The sequence below is a fragment of the Myotis lucifugus genome, unplaced genomic scaffold (assembly GCF_000147115.1).
Source record: "Myotis lucifugus unplaced genomic scaffold, Myoluc2.0 scaffold_78, whole genome shotgun sequence".
NCBI lineage: Eukaryota > Metazoa > Chordata > Mammalia > Chiroptera > Vespertilionidae > Myotis > Myotis lucifugus.
The window spans coordinates 3021593-3039537 of NW_005871126.1; the positions used below are offsets into that span (position 1 = coordinate 3021593).

Sequence of the window (17945 nt, forward strand, 5' to 3'; positions counted from 1 at the left end):
CATTTTTCTCTCTCTCACTGTGTCAGTCCAGGGGTGTGTGAGCCAGCTAAGTGGCCCATCAACGCCACTGCTGACAAAACAATGAAAGCTGCATTTAGTTGAGAATCCTATTGATAAGTGCAAAAAAGGAAAAAGGAAATCTATGTATCTATGGGAAAGGCAGACATCATGAAACTATCCTATAGCCAGGGGAGGTGAAAGGCTGCCACAGTTGCAAGAGAGACGGGGTGGCACTGAAGGGCAGATGCAAGTGAGTATGGCAAATAAATAGGAAAAAAGACATTTTAAGGAAGTTCCAAAGATGTTTCAAGTTGCTAATTATGATTCGGTATTAATGACAATAAACTGCTTACAACTCCTATAAAAGTTTCTTATTTGAAATATTTCTATTTAGGAGAAAAATTATATTGAACACATTTTTGTTCTAATTCAGTGTTTTTATTTTAAATTAGAAATAGTAGATAAGTTTATTTAAATAAATAAATTCAATTTCTAAAAATGTAGTCTTTAGGTAAAATGTCTAAGAAGTATTAATGGAAATAAAATATATTAGAGAAAATCTACTGAAGAGCAGTTTAATTATGTTTTTTAAATTTGATTCAATTTTGTGAAAACACTCTAGAGCTATAGTTTGCCGAGAACTCAATGTGTTTTGCATGCATTACCTGATAATTCAACATAAAGGCTGGTATTATTTTCTCCATTTTACGTGTAGAAACTGAGGCTGAGAGATGTTAAATGACCTGTTCAGATCTCCCAGCTAGACACTGGTTCCAGGCTGGGGATTCCAAGCTGAGTCAGGGTTTGAACACAGGCCCGTTGAAGCCAAACTATGGATTTAACCACTTAAACTGTCTTGCCTTTCCTCTCAGATTATGTAACACACCATTGAGTGATTGCAACCCAGTAGAGCCTCTGCCCTCATATATCTGAAATAGCTGTCATGGTATATAAGGAGTTCCCCCTTGTGTATTTTTTTTCTTATGGGAATGGATATTTGCTCTGCTGCTAAAATTTATTGATATGATCCAGATTGTTTCCAGGTAGTCAGTGTGCTCTCAGGCACACTGGTGCCAATGAACCTGGTATAATTTTTCTGGTTGAGTCATAGCAGTGTGTATCAAAAGCCTTAAATATGTGCTTATGATCTGTCTGTCTCAGTAATTCCACATCTAAGGATTTTTTCTTAAGGAATTAATTGGACAAATGCTCAAGGTTATGTGTATCAGGCCAGTGACAGTGAGAGGAATTCTATGTGGAATATGTTAGAGATGGCAATCTTGTTGAAAGGTGGTGTTGCCTAGTTGGTTTGGCTCAGTGGATAGAGCATTGGCCTATGGACTGAAGGGACCCAGGTTCGATTCCAGTGAAGGGCATGTACCTAGGTTGCAGGCTCAATCCCTGGCCCTGGTCAGGGCACATGCGGGAGGCAACCAATCGATGTCTCTTTCTCATATCGATGTTTCTTTTTCTCTGTATCTCCCCCTTTCTTCCACTCTCTCTAAAAAAAAAAAAAAAACCACAAAAAAACCCAAACAAAAAAACAATGGAAAGATATTCTTGAGTGAAATCAACAACAAAAAACAAACAAAAAAAGAAAGGCAGTGTTGAAGAGGCTCTTGCAAAGTGCTTTGCATAAAATGAAGCCACCTGCATTGTCCATGCCAAATGAGAAAGTAGAGTGAGCTGATCCCTTCTTCCCCTTCCAGCTTCCTAGATTTACCGCAATCCGAAGATGTCTATAGCAGTGTGCTTTCTCCTAGTGAAAAAATTGAGAACCACTTAAAATATTCACAGCAAGGATTTGGTTAAATAATGAACCACTTATTTAATCAAATAGTATGGTATTAAAAAATGATTTAAAGGTGTCTGTGCATTTTAGTCAATAAACATGCATGTTGCAACGTCATGGATAAGGTGATCCCATTTTGTTGAGAAAACAAAGTGTTTAGGGAAAGAGGCCTCAGCCACAGAGGGCTGAGAAATCACTGTGGGTAATATCGGAATATTCATTAATGTTATTTTGAACTAAAATTAGGAATGCTTTTCAATGACCCCTTGGTCTGGCCTTTGTCTCTTAGAATCCTAAATTTTTCACAAACAGAATTTTTCAAAAACATGGCTTATACCCTTGAGCAGCTTATGAAAGGACCTATTATTTAATTTGGGCCTGGCAAGGAGAAGAGGGTCTTTCTCAGTCTTTGGCTACAAATTCCCTAAAGCATGCAATTTTCCTACAGTGGGGCCTTGACTTAAGAGTGTCCTGACTAACGAGTTTTTTGAGATACCAGCTGTCTCTCGGCTGATTTTTTGCATTGAGTTGATAGAGTAATTTGAGTTAACGAGCTCCTTAATGAGCTCCCTAATGAGCTCGGTCTCGGGAACGAATTAAACTCGTAAGTCAAGGCCCCACTATATATGCTTTTGAATAATTGAAGATTTACACTCATCTCTGAATTAGTCTGCCAGGGCCCTGCCTGGGTTCTGGAATAAAAAAATGCAAACTCAATTAAAAAAAAAATGCAAACTGGTTACCAGCAAGCCCAAACTGGCCCTCAGATATATTTTGTTTGGTTTCTATTGTTTTTAAAAAAATCATCTGAACTATATTTGCCAATATTAAAAACTAGGAGATTTCACATAAAAATCTGGGTTTTGAGTATCACTTGGAAAGAAAAACCAGAATGTCTAGCAGCACTGGATCCCATGCCCACCAACGGGGTATGAGCAGGTCCTGATCTTTTTGGTTTGCTCATGTGTCCTCTCTTAACCACAGTCCCTAGCACTCCCTGTTGTCTTCCTTCCACTAGCGTATGCTCTCTGCCTGCATTCTGTAGGTATCTGATTTTGGAACTCTTGTGTTCTAGGCTCTTTTAGCTCAGTTATGTATCCTTAATCTTCATACTAGTGGTCTGAAAAAGTTTACAGTATTTCTCTATTTGCTTATATACCTGGCATTTCTGGACAATCAATTAATCTATCAATGAAAACATATGTGTACTTACTGTGGCCCTAATACATAATAACTGAGGACATTAAGAGTTATTGGACATGGTTTATACCCTTGACCAGCTTAGTCTCCCTTTGTGGGTGATGGGCACATACACAAAATGGTAGCTAGCAAATGGAACCAAATGCTAAGTGTCTATAGTATCTGGTTAGAGGGAGTGACAGTAGAGCGGTAGGTTTTTTTGTGTGTGGCAGTGGCAGGATTGAGGATGCTGATCCCAGAAGATGAGATTGGTCGGGGGAAGTTCTCGGGAAAGAAGGACCTTGGGTTGTATTCAAGAGTTGGTAGGACCTGGTGGGTCACAGACTTTACCATGCACATGAATTGTGTAGGGGAACTTTAGCTTCCTGAGCTCTACCCAGAGAGTCTGTTTCAAGAGGGTTGAATGGGACCAAGAATATGAATCTTTAATATGCATCTCAGAGTGATTTTGATCTACGTGGGTCACAGTATGAAAAAAGGGGAGAAGGTACTCCATGCAGGTAGGGTGAAATAGGTAGAAGTGTGAGTGGGGGATTTAGAGGCTACAAAATCCAGCTGATTGGAGGCTTGTACAGGGAGTCCTGGGAAACGGTTAAGGGGGCAGTGCTGGAAGATAGGGCTGGTGGGCCGACAGCAAGGGCCAAGTATTCTCAAAGAGAATATCCTCTGCTTGATTCCTTCATTTTAAAATATATATTTTATTGATTTTTTACAGAGAGGAAGGGAGAGGGATAGAGAGTTAGAAACATCGATGAGAGAGAAACATCGATTAGCTGCCTCCTGCACACTCCCTACTGGGGATGTGCCCACAACCAAGGCACATGCCCTTGACCGGAATCAAACCTGGGACCCTTGAGTCTGCAGGCCAACGCTCTATCTATTGAGCCAAACCGGTTAGGGCAATTTCTTCATTTTAAAATGGAATAGTTATGTATGAGATAGCACTTTGTGTGTGTATTTTAATTTAATAGTTAATTAGCAGGCAGTTGACCCTGGTCTTGTTAGTTCAGGTTTTTAATCAGTTAAATTGGATTAACAATTTAACAATATGCTGCATTACTGAGTAATTGCACACTGTTTATAGTTGAAAACAATATATATATTTAAATTTATCTTTATTGTTGAAAGTATTACAGATATCCCATTTCCTTCCTCCTCCATTGACCACCTCTACCCTGCACCTAATCCCACCCCTCACCCCCTCCTCCAGGCCTTCATCACACTATTGTCTGTGTCCATGGGTTATGCATATATGCATATAAATTCTTTGGTTAATGTCTCCCCACCCACTCCTGCCTTCCCTCTGAGATATATATCTTAATTCATATTACATTTTAGTGGAACAAACCTTAAGCTGGGAGGTCAGGGTTTTTGCCCCAACACCTCATGTAGTGACTGGTACGTGGTTGGTTGTCACTCAATAAATACCTATCAAATGTTCTTAACTGAAATCTGTTTGATGTTTGTAGTTCTTCATTTCTGGGAAAAATAAAAAGGAGTTTGATTAGATGAGTGGTTTTCTGCCCCATCAAATTCCTTGCGGTATCTAAGTATCACTTTCAGAAATGAGGGAGACACCAAGAAATCAGGGAGCAGCACCCACCTTCTACCTCAAATAGCATCTTCTCTTCTGTTTTCCTATTTTTATTGTTTAATGGGTTTTTCTGTATACGATCTTGACTTCCATTGCCAAACAAACAAAATAACATCAACGATAATAAGTTTGAAAGTCTCTGAAGTATTGAGGAAATGATTTGATTGAATTTCACCTATACTTACAAGTCACTGTGCACAGCTTAATACATGATTCTCATGACTCATTGAGCGTAAATAGATTTTAATGTTCCTCTGATCTGTTTCCATTTTTGAGCATTCCTTGTAGGGGACATGGAGAACTGGTAAGGGATCTTACTGAATGCAATACTTGCAGACACTTTACAGATCTTAAGGGTGAAAAATAATTTGGTAGGCAAACACTGGAGTTGGGAAAGTAAGGGGAAGAAGGGTAGGAGTCATTATAGCAGCCGCCACAAAAGTAGGGAGACAAGGAATTCAGATTGTGTTGGAGGAAACACAGGTAAATAACATGGTGTGGAGGGAATATTGGGTGGGAGCATAGATGATGTGTTGTGAGAAGAGAATGAGCAGGGAGGTTAGAGTGTTGGTGGGTCCTGGGTGCCTCAATGAAGATTGCAATAATTTTTTTTTTCTGTGGAAAGGGCAAACATGGTACATTTTATACATTTTTTATAGGTTGAGTAACTTGTACTAACTTTTGTTTATTTAAAGGTTTATTGAGGGATAATTGGTATATGAAGAACTGCACATATTTAATCTGTTCATTTGATGTATTTGGACATTTGCAAACACCTGTGATACCATCATCATTACATTTTAGAAGAATAACTGGTATATGAGAGTGAAGGATGGATGATAAGCAAGAAGTAGAAGCCAACTAAGTTGTAAGCCATTTTTTAAAATACAAGGTGGGGCAAAAGTAGGTTTACAGTTATTCATATAGAAAATAATACAATAATTAATGAAAATAATACAAGAATGAAGTAAGTGTTTCACGTACTCACAACTGTAAACCTCCTTTTGCCCCACCCTGTATTTGCATTGAGGATAGACACAGGAGAACAGAAGAGCCTCTGTAGAGGTAGATGTTAGGATAATTCTGAGAGATGAGCGAAAATGACTCCAAGATCTCTGGGCTGTGTTGCTAAGAACATATTGGTCCACTGAAAATAAAAATAACAGTTATTGATCATTTACCTTGTGCCAGACAGAACTCATTTAATCCTCACAACAACTGTATGAGGTGGGTGCCATTAGTACAAATGAGAAGGCTAAGGCACTAAGGTTACATGAGTTGCTGGTGGTCGTCGAGGAAAGATAAGTTGGGACTCGGATGCAGGCAGCCGGGCAGGCAGGCTCCAGGCTAGTGTTCATCAACAGGAAGACACACGGTATCTTCAGAGAAAAGATCCCCCAGTAGCATTTCCATCTCTGGGGTTGAGAATGCAAAGTCTAGCAGTGTCATGAGGCTTAGTCCCTGCTGATGCTGTGGCCATTTTTTGTTCCACTACTAAGAATCACTGGCCGCTACCCTTTGAAATGCTGTGCATATTCTTCCTTTTCTTTTCATGAAAAAACAGCCTGCCGCTTGGAGGACTCTTAAAATGTGGCTAACCTCTGGCCTAAACTATAGTCCTTACTGTCTGGGCATTCATAGATCAGAAACAATATCAGTAACAAATTTCCATTAACCGGAAATGGATTATGCAATCCTATATAATAAAGAGCTAATATGCTAATTAGACCAGATGGGGGGGAATGACCTTCCAGAACAACCAGTGGGTGGGGCGCGCGCCACAGCCGAAGCAGCTGGGGCTGCGAAGCAGCAGCCGAGGTGGCTGTGGCTGCGAGGCCTACCCTTGCACGAATTTCGTGCATCAGGCCTCTAGTGTTTAATAAATCTGCTGAATAGTCACATGAACTGTTGTTATATTTGGCTTCCAGAGGTTATATACAGAATAACAGATTATGTATGCAAAAGTCACAATACTCCTTGCAACGCTTGTTATTTTTATAATGGATTGAGTAAAAAATGTTAATAAGGAAATACTACCCATTATATAAATATTAACTTCATTCAATTTTCAGAGATGCATCCTGTGTACAGAGAATATTAATGCTGCACTTATCCTTTCAAAATCTCAATTTTATTAGTGGGATGCGGAATGCAAATCTAAGTAGCAGTGTTCGGGAAATTTGTTTTCATGTATTTGAAAAGCAGTCAAATTTTCTTGAATGGTAGGGATGTGCAAATATTCTATAATTAGTACTTATAAATATATATCCCCAGGCAAAGTTTGGGGTAATTTTGTTAAGAGTTCAATAGTATCTGTAATGAGAAGCATTCGCCTCTTAAGTAAATTGCTTACTGGATATTTTCATCATAAAAATGCTTATACATACAAAGTAAGAAAAACAGCTGAAATTTTAATTTAGACTTCCAAGGGGATAGTTCAGTGACCAAAAAAGCAAGTACATATTCACTTATTTACTGGAAAGGACCAAATCTGCTTTTGATTCAGCTGCATCTTGTCATTATTTTGCCTGTTTAGCTGGGTGCCAGGCCTACTAGGAATTCTCTTGTGGGAAGTTGCCAATCCTTAGTTTAAATAATAAAGTGAGGTTCAGAGACAAAGAGATGTGCATCTAAGGAATATTGTTAAAGGGTTGGGGACTTAATTGATGCACTGGCTATAATGTAAGTAGGTCCTTGAGTGGGCAGTACAATTAAACATGTCAAGGAGGGCATAATTAGATGGGTGGCTGAATGAGGTAATTACATTCATAAGAGGGGGGCTGTAATTAGATGTGAGGCAGGGGGTGTATTTAGATGCCTAGGTTGAGGATATAATTGCCATACGGGCAAGAAATTAAATTATGTGTGTGGGTGGAGCATAATTATGTGTGGGAGTCGCTGTGGATATGTGGGTGAGGGTACCTAGAAATGAGTGGGTTGAAGTGCAATTAGATGTGTGAGGTCATGTTCTTATGCACAAAAACTTGAGCTTTTCATCAATAAGGGCAAGCATATGTTTGACATTGTGACTAATGGCAGCTGGCATGTAGTGACAGCTTTTCAGGCCACTCTGAAAGGTTGCAAATCAAAATCTCTGCTTTTCCATTAAGACTTGAGACCCACGTCTAACATTGACATTGATCCCTCTCCTTAATAGTGGCACTTGATGGTGTTCTAAATACTGAATGGCATGGTAATTTTGCTAGCTGTAAAACACAACTGCAGGACCAGGAAGACTTGCTCCCCCTTCCTGTCAAAGAGAAGCGTTTGGAGGATGTAGTAGGGCAAAACAAACAAAAACAAAGAATTTTCCTTTGAATTGTGAAATGTGAAAATAACAGTGCCAACTCTTCTAGCTAAGAGGTAAAGTTACACCTGTAACAAAATTAGCAAAATTTAGCTTGAAAGCCTCACTTTTTTTTCTTAAGCTATGAAACAATGTTTATTTGGAAATATTTATGGCATTTCTCCTTTCCCTCCAAGTATAAAAGCACCAAGGCATGAAATGTCAGTTAGATGTTAAACAGGAGCAGGGAGTGGTAGAGGGAAGGTAGAAGAAGAAGAACCTAGAACAAGGTAGGTGAAAAAGTTATTCAGCGCATCTGAGAAATAGACATTGAAGCAGTGAAGTATGGGGAGTTATATCTGATGTAACTGCATTAACTTTAAAACACAGTGCTCTTTGTGGTCATCTTCAAAATCAAGAGAGCATTTAAAAATGCTTAGATGAGTTCTTGGAATTAAAGATATTGAGTTGGCCTCCAGTCTGCTTACTCTCACTTAGACTATTTTTCAGTTCTCATAAAACGGTGTGCCTTAGCGCCTCCTCCCATCTTCTCAGGACTGTGATGGTTTCTAGAAGACGATCACTATGGATAGAGTCCTAGTGGGCTGCTTCTGGAGTTTCAAAACTTTTTGGCTTCCTTGTGCTCCATTGTGCTTCCTAGATTTAAGGTTGCTTTTTATAACTTGGATGTGGGGACATTATAGCCTTCCTCATAATCTCTGCTCTTGTTCTATAGAATGTTATTCATTATTCTTTTCTGATTTTATATCAATGCATGATGCTAATTTTTTGCATTGTAGACATGCCTCAAAGGTATTGTCTTTCTTTTTAAAAATTAAAAATATATATTTTTTAATTAATTTAAGAGAGGAAAAGAGAGGGAGAGATAGAAACATCAATGATGAAAGAGAATCATTGATCGGCTGTCTCCTGCATGCCTCACACAGGGGATCAAGCCCGCAACCGGGAATCGAATCGTGACCTTCTGGTTCATAGGTCGACACTCAACCACTGAACCATGCTGGATGGGCAGAGGTATCGTCTTTCAAAGACTATTGTAATCAGAGCTGCTTTTATGGAAATGGTGTGTATTGCTGTGAATATAGTTATTATGGCATTGTTTAACCCAATTCTCTCTCTACTAAATGGTTTACATTTTTCTTTTTATCCATGCACCTCCTAACTTCTCCCCTTCCCCCAAGGCGAGCTCAAACTCTTAACACAATTAGTGCTTGGTGTTGGTTAACTCAGTTGCTTAGAGGGGCAGTGTCATCATTCGAGACATCTAGTTATGTCTGTGGGGTGGGCGATGACAGGCATGATAGTGCTGGTGGTGAGGTCACTGCTTCTTAGTGCTGTGTTGTCTTGTGTGGATTGCATGTGGGGAGGGGGACCAAGTGAGGTCTCTGGCTTTGGAAATGACTCTGGTAAATAATGCTTCATTCACTTAATTATAGAAACCATTCTGGGATGCTCAGGCATTATTTACATATGGCACACAGAAAACGAGGTTTAAATTCTTTAGCTATTAATAATATTCTTCCTAAAGTCATATAATCAACCTGGAATATTTTTGCAGTTGGATTTTGTGGTTTGTTTCCAAAAAAGCCTTCTAGCCTATAACAAGTCTTTTTACCTTCGTTCATACCACAAAACATTAAAGGCCCTGATTTATATTCATCTATGTCATAAAGCATTAAAGGCCCTAATTTTTGTTTGTCTTATTTTAACCTTCCCAAGGTTATCTATTAGAATAGAAATCTCAACTACTTTTCTTATGTCTAAAAACTTCTGAGCTTAGATCTGTGTCACTTCCTCAGAGATAGTCCTTAACCCTGCTGCACTCTGCCCTTTTCTATCATATTTGTTAAATCCTGCTTTTCCTGTTAGAAGGTGAGCTCCACAAGTAGGGTACGTGTCTATTTTGTTCACCAGCATATTTCCAGTATCCATAACAGCTCCTGGTCCATAATAGGTGATCAACAAATAGTTGTTGGCTGTAAAGGAAAGTTGGGCATCAGGGCTATTTAAGAAGAGGCACAGGCAATGTAGTCTGTGGATGATGACATGGATAAGAGGTATCTCAGAAGCAAGAGTCTGAATGGATTTATTAATTAGCTCATATTTAGGTAGTGGTGAGACTCAGATTTGTTGTTTAAGTTTGGGAATTAAATTATACATCCATTATGACATTAAGGAAGTGCCACATTGCTGAAAATTGATTAGATGCTCAACATAAATCTGCTGATTAAATAATGAACTTATTGAACAAATTGATATAGATGAAAACATTTGGACAAAGATCCATAAGATGAATTAGTGCTCAAGCAATATTTTTAGCTCATTGCTATAGTCAATCTGCCTAATTCAGCCTTTCATTTAGAGTAGTATTTTCTAAGGTTAGCAGGGAAAGTGTACTATATTCTCAGATCCAATAGATATTTTCTTACATGGATGCATGAAGTACATCTGAAAAGAAAGGATGGAGTGTTTTAATAAAAGTACTCCTTGCCAAAATCATAATATTCATGTGGAAATGGGTGATCAAAAGTTCTTTCTATGTAGTATATCCCAAAAGGAGAACACCTTATTCATACATTATTCTGGTAAACATTGACCATTGTCAAGTTGACATATAGTATGTTCTAAAATAGAATAATGATATTATCTCAATTAGTTTAAATAAGTCCACAGTGTTTTCTTAATTAAATTTTTCCTTTTAGTGATCTCTTATTGTCCATTGGTGTATTACCAATGCCCGGAAGAGTGCATGCAGGCACTCAAGAAATATTTATTGAAATGAAGTTGCTTGTGTGAGGGCTAGTAGTTGATCAAATGAAGCAGCAAACAAACATTGCCGGGAAAAAGTCAGAAATGGCTTTTGTTTTTCTCACTGGCCTTTTGTTGGAGGGCTTACAAAATATTTTTTATAGTTCATTGGTTTAATAGTTAAATGTTCTGCTAATAAAATTATTCCAATTGTTAAGATAGAGTTAAATAAATCATTATTTTACCCATGGAATTTAGGTATTTCTTGGCTTGAATGAGTCAGTAAAATCTGCTGGAAGGAGGGAAGGGATGAAAGAAGTGAAGGAAGATGAGATGACCATGCCAGTGGCTCTGAGAGTTGCCTTATGTACATCATCCTATATAATAAGAGGCTAATATGCAAATTGACCGAACAGTGGAACTACCAGTTGCTATGACGTGCACTGACCACTAGGGGGCAGATGCTCAACACAGGAGCTGCTTTCTGGGGGTCAGTGCACTCCCACAGAGGGAGTGCCGCTCAGCCAGAAGCCCTGAACCAGGCTCACGGCTGTTGAGCGCAGCTGCAGTGGTGGGAGCCTCTCCCGCCTCTGAGGCAGTCGGACATTCCCCGGCCGGGCTGACCCCCCCTCCCGCCAAGTGCACGAATTTCGTGCACCAGGCCTCTAGTCTCATATAATCATAAAATCCTGTGCGATTTTATCTCCTTTTAGAAACAGGAAACAGGTTTACGCTGCTGTTGTTGCCGCTTCCCAGATCTTGTTTTGGGCCCAGATTCTTGTCTAGAAACTTGGGATTGCCAGTCAGTCTGGTTCTGGAAGCTCTCTGACAACAAGGAGGGGGCTTTAAGTTGGGTTTTACAAAGCAAACTAAGTATTAGTTGAGAATGAATGATCCCCACTTTTCAAATAAATGATAGTATATTCAAATAGATGTGCAAATATAGATGTATAACTCTCTGAACTCAGATAAGTCTTCTGTCCTCACTACTGTACCTAATCTGTCCTTGTTAAGATTACCACTGACCTCCATGTTGCTAAATCCAGTGGCAATTTTTAGCTGTTTTCTTATTTAATCTGTCAGTAGCATTTGATGCAATTTCCCCCCTTCCTTCTTTATATATATACTAGAGGCTCAGTGCATGAAATTCATGCATGGGGGGGGGGGGAGTCCCTCAGCCTGGCCTGCACCCTCTCCAATCTGGGACCCTTGGGGGATGTCCAACTGCCGGTTTAGGCCCGATCCCCGGCAGTTGGTCATCCCCCTTGCAATCCAGGACGCTGGCTCCTAACCGCTCGCCTGCCTGCCTGCCTGTTGCCCTTAACCGCCTCTGCCTGTCAGCCTGATCGCTCCCTAACTGCTCCCCTGTTGGCCTGATTGCTCCATAACTGCTCCCCTGCCAGCCTGATTATCCCTTAACTGCTCCCCTCCTGGCCTGATTGCCCCTAACTGCTCCCCCCTGCCTGCCTGATTGCCCCTAACTGCCCTCCCCTGCCAGCCTGATTGCCCCTAACTGCCTCTGCCTCGGCCCCTTGCCACCATGGCTTTGTCTGGAAGGACGTCTGGAAAACTTCTCGTCTAATTAGCATATTACCCTTTTATTAGTATATATATTTAAACCAGGCTTTCAAGACACCACCCTTTGCTGTTATTTCTCCCATTCCATTGGCCACTCTTTCTTAGTCTCGTTTACTGATCTCTCCTCATTCTCCTGAGGAGTGCCCCAGGATCCATCCAGATCTTAGACCTCTTCTCTTCTCTGTCTACACTCATTCACCAGCTAGTCTCCCAACTTTAAATACCTACTGTATGCTGATCACTCCCAACTTTCTATCTCCAGAGAAGACTGGTTTTCTAACTGTAATCTGATATATCCAATTGTTCACTTGACATTGCCACTTACATGTATAATGGGCATCTCACACTTGACATATTTAAAATTAAGCTCCAGATCATTCTCTTAAAACCTGCCTCTCTGGTAATCTTCCATATCTCAATAAATGGCAAGTCCATCTTTACAGTTGTTCAAGCCAAAAACCTTGGCATGATTCTTGATTTCTCTCTTTTTTTCTTACCCTATTTCCACTGCATCAGCTCTTCTTCCCAAATATCTCCAGAATCTGCTTACTTCTCACTACCCCTGCACCCCAGTCCAAACCATCAAAATCTTTAGTCTCTTGTTACACGAGACTCCTAACTAGTCTGTATCTTTCTGCCCAGGACATCCTACAGCCTGTTCACACAGCAGCAAGTGATGGTCCCAAAATATGGAATATTGCCATTCCTTTACTCACCATTCAGTGACTTGATTCTCATCTTAGAATAAAACTCTAAATCTTTACCATTACCTACAAGGCCCTACAGAATTTGTTCGCCAACCTCCCCACCAGTTAACTCTCTGATCTCCTCTCCTACTTCTATCGCCCTTGCTTACTCATCTCCAGACACAATGGGCTCTTGGCTGTCCTTTCAAAGCCCAGGAATGTTCCCTCCTCCAGGTCTACACCAGTGGTTCCCACCCATATTGGTAAGGCTCACTCCTCATCTTCTTCAGGGATTTGCTTACATGGCTCCTTTGAGTTCTTCCCTGACCACTTGTTTAAATTGCAGTTCCTCTTAAAAGCATTTCCTGGTCCTCTAATGCCAATTATTTCTTTCTCTCCACAGTCCATGTCACCACCTGGCATACTGTTCATTTTACTCATTTATCTTTATTTATCATCCATTTCCCACTAGAATATAAGCTCCAGTGGATCAGCGATTACCACTTACTTTCCTGTCACCCAGGACAATTCCTGAATAGCAGGCACTTAGCAAATCCTTGTGCAATAAATGAACAGCTAACTTGAACATAAAGACATAAATCTATATCTAACAATTTCTAGATCTAATTAATGTGTTTCGAGTGTTGATTTCAAACCCTCTTCTCAGGAGTGACTGAGAAAGTGCCACATATTACCCTAGATGTGTGAGTGCTGGCCTCTGCCCATTTCTCCTCTGTGTATCCTGCTCTGGAGTCCCCTGGACGGGTCTCTGTTGTGGTCATGGAGGGAATTCTTAATTCTGCGGGCAAATGCTTAGACTTTACACTTTGAGTATTATATCTTTTTAAAATATATTTTTATTGATTTTAGAGAGAAAGGTAGAGGGAGAGAAAGATAGAAACATCAGTGATGAGAGAGAATCATTGATTGGCTGCCTTCTGCACGCCCCACACTGGGGATGGAGCCCGTAACCCAGGCATGTGCCCTGACTAGGAATCGAACGGTGACCTCCTGGTTCATAGGTCAACGCTCAACCACTGAGCAGTGCCGGCCGGGCTGAGTGCTGTATCTTTATTAACTGTATCTCCATAGCTCTGATCGTTCTGTTTACATCCTAGAAGCCAAGGAAGGGAAACTGTCTTCTTGTGCTGAGTCCAGAGCCTATCTCAGCTACCAATGAGCACAAAGATGTCTCTAATTTTTTTTCTTGTTTGATTATTTTATGCCTAGGCAAGACTTTTATAGTATACATTTATTCTTTTGGTATAACCCATATTATTTACTTCAGATTCATCCAGGATGGCCTACTTAATATCACTGTAGCTATTTTATGTGTCAGTTATATATAGTAAGGTAAAGAACTCCCACCATTATGCATTGTTTCAGCCAGCAGGAAATTCTGTATCTGGTGGTTCTTGCTGATCTAGCTAAAAAGAGACCGAATGACGCATTTCACTTTCAGGGGCTATTGCTGGGTTTGGATATTCCCTGGTACTATTAATAGCACTTCAGGGAACACTCAGGTACAGTGAGCATTTTTTTTTTCAGTCCAGTTCAATGTTTGCAGAAAGAAAGTCACATGCTGTCTGGTTCAGTTACAAGTCACTTGCCCCTCAGTGCCTCCTAAGTTCTAAACAGACCCACCCAGCGTGTTCAGTTGCTCATAAACACAGCACTGGTTCTCAGCATACTTTTGTGCCTTTGTTTATGCTGTTTTCCCTGCCTGGCCAAACCGCTAATCCTTTAAGATTCATCTTGAGTGAGAAGCCTTTACCTGAGTCGACTTGGTCGAAATGCCTTTTGTCCTTCTCTAGGATTCTCCATAATATTTGGAGCTTACCTCTCTCTTCTACAGCAATTTCAGTGTTATCTTAGAGTCTGCTACATAAGTATATACGTCACACTCCACTCACGTCCAAAATTGTGAATCCTGAGGCATATGACTTCTGTATCCTTGTATCAATCCGCAACAATTAGCACAGTAAATGCTTAGCACCGTTTGTTGAATGATTATGACCAATTGTATGAATGAATGAAATTGCATTCAAGTGGGGAACATAATTCATTTGCATTTGTTCCCAGCGTATTGCCTTTAAAAATATGTGTGTGGCTTGGATTTTCCCCTTTTCCTTAGCAGACACTACTATGTGCATGGCCAATTTGATACAGGGGGGCGGGAAAAGGAAAATATACTGCAGAGAGTTTAAAAATTTTTTTTTTAATTTTAAAGGAACAGGCTAGTTTGTTCCTTAACAAACTATTTGCATCTTTCTTTTTACATGTTCCCTTCGCTCTGCCCAAACTCGATCAAATTCCTCCAAAGGGTCTGCTGTAAACAATGATTTTGTGAGTAGTTGTGTGTTCTCTGCAGTGAAAACCCGCCTTGTTTTCTGTTGCTAGGCAACCCCATTCCAGCTGCCCTTGAAGAAATGTGCGGTGGTGGGAAATGGTGGGATTCTGAAGAAGAGTGGCTGTGGCCGTCAAATAGATGAAGCAAATTTTGTCATGCGGTAAGAGAGAGCACCCACAGCGTGGCCCCTGCCTTTTCTCCTTTCCCCCACCCCTCCCACAAGCCCTGGGGCCTTTGGAAATTAGTCGCTTGTGATTAATCAATTGTAGCTGCTCTTTAGCTTCTCTTCAAGTTCATATACAAGTGAGTTCAGGAGAAGACCAGGGGGGCAAGGGAACGTGTGTGCCCCCAGAAAGTACAAAGCTGAGAAAGGTCCAGGGGTCCTGGCAGACCCCCAGAGTGGGAACATGAAGATTTTATTTTAGATTACACAGTCAGGTGCCTAAAACTTTAAAAATTGTTCTGAAGACTAACCCTGCATGAATAATATTTTAATGTATTCATGTCATTCTATACCATTTTCTTCTTTGCTTTTCACAAAAGCATTTGTGAGTAGCAGGTGGGATTTGAAGAGGGATTTGATCTGTGTCTGAGGAGGAAAACTGGAGGGAAGGCGAGGAGATAAATTTTGAGCAAGGAGTAAGCTTGGAATAAAGGACCGAGCAGAGTAGTGATGTGAGCATCGCTTTCAGCAGAAAACGGGAGGCTTCTGCAGCAGCGAATAACGGAATCACTAAGGCACATCCCACCACGGGTACAGACCACCACACCGTACTGGCACCAACCTGTGCTGTCGGGTGATTTTGACCAGAGTGAGGACAGCAAGTGATTGGATTGACACAATTGGGGATTGTCTGAATGAAAGGAAAGAAGGACGGAGTGTGGCAGCATGGAGGGTCCTGGCTGGAAAGCGTGTGAAGTGACAGACCTAGAGTGTGGGCTGAATAGGAAGGGGGGGACATAAAGGAGAAAGGAAGGGAGGAGCCAAATGGGGCAAATGATGGGGTCATTCAGGGCCTGGCGGGGGGAGGAGGGGAGTGTGTGGTGAGGATGAGGGAGGGGTGGAATGTACGAGCTGAAGTCGAAGAATGGCCTGCTGGAGTGTATAATTTTGGAGCTTACCTTCTCCTGAGATGCTCAGATGTGTTGTAGAAAAAGAAGACATTTGTTATTGAAAAAAATGAAGGCACTCAGAGGATGGAGAGCTGAGCAAAGGAAGCAAGTGGATTTGGTTTTTGTGTTCATTTTGAAGGATAATAGGTAATGGTCTGAATGGGAAAAGGCAGCCCAGAGAACACCACACCACCTCTGAGCTAAGTGAAGCAGGGAGAGAAGAGACTATTTGAAAGTGTTTCAGGAGAAGCCATATTTGTGGGGAGGACCTGATTTCCTCCCAGAGAATGAGAGTTGGGCGTCTGGATGAGCCATCCCATCCTGGGCACACACATGAGCAGCCTTTTGGGAGACTTTACTGTGGGAAAGACACCAAGGGCTGTGGTAGTGTCCTGAGTCATGAGAGTGGCCCCAGGGGTAGGGGGGCTGGAGACCTATTTAAGATGTAGGAGTGGAAACAATCGCCTGGAGAGCAGAGCTAGAACAGAGACCCTGGGTCAGATTCAAGTACTCACTTCAATACATTGGCATTAAGTAGAGGCTGAGAAGCCAGCAAGGAAAATAGAGAGGTGGGAGGGCCCTTGCCACAAACTAGTGTGGAATCTACAGCTAGTCTTTTTTCCTTGGCTGGGCCTCAGCTGTCTAATGTATTTGAAGAAGTGGGAGCAGACAATTCCTCAAGCCTTACCACTGTAGAAACTCCGATTCTATCTGTGATTGTAGGAATATTGTGCAATTGTAACACAGTTCATGTAGTCGTTTAAACCTTCAAATTGCTCTCAATTATAAATTAATTTGCTCTTCCCAAAGACTATGTAAGGAAGAAGGAATGGATAATATTATACTCACAGATTCAGGGAAGTTAAGTGGCTTCAAGAGGTCTTCATGCAATGTCGAAGGAGGCAGAACAATAAATGTCTTTTTATATTATTCTCAAGTGCATATGTGTGTGTCACTACATTTAGGAAGATGGATATTTTAAAGGTTACATGTGGAAGACTAGGCCCAAGCATCTTAGGGGGTTATCTAGGGGGGCCATATTTATTGCAAATAACCAGACTAAGTTGGCTTTGTATATAATCTGGTGTTGATATATTCAAGTTTAGAAATAATGAGTTCCTGTGATTAGAGTCCCAGCACAGTATGAAGAAGTATAATGTTCATAGATGGATGAGGGCAGTGAGGATTGAAAAAAAATTCAAAGAAGGTGGTATTATAGCTAGAGCTATGTGTACATGTACCTTTGATTTAATTTCAAGAATAGTGCCATTTTCAAAATATTTGATTTTTAAAAAATTCTTATTTATGGTTTACAATATGGAAGTCATTAAATGTTGATGAATTATTTTAAAATTATTTTTACTTGACCATTTATAGATCTATTTATAAATGGCTGCTCAATACACACTTTTGGAGATCCTTAGAAAATTGAGATAGTATCATATATTCAAGATTAAGCATTAAGTAAGGAAATTTGATTAAAAAGGACATAGTATATTTGATTAAAAAGGTGTCTGAACAGTTACAGTTACAGTTATGGCCTTACCTGTACACAGTAGTATACCAGAGCACAGTTC

General features: G+C 40.5%; 1 protein-coding gene across 2 annotated transcripts in view; it reads left to right on the plus strand.

The window, feature by feature from the left end:
• ST8SIA1 (ST8 alpha-N-acetyl-neuraminide alpha-2,8-sialyltransferase 1) overlaps positions 1 to 17945 on the plus strand; it is a 133582-nt gene that overhangs the window by 68341 nt on the left and 47296 nt on the right. The window contains exon 3 of one of the 2 annotated variants that reach the window (XM_006090657.3): positions 15306 to 15415. The exons of the other annotated variant lie outside the window; for it this stretch is intronic. Coding sequence (XP_006090719.1) covers positions 15306 to 15415 — 110 coding nt within the window. The remainder of the gene's footprint in view (positions 1 to 15305; positions 15416 to 17945) is intronic. 2 annotated transcript variants of the gene reach the window in all.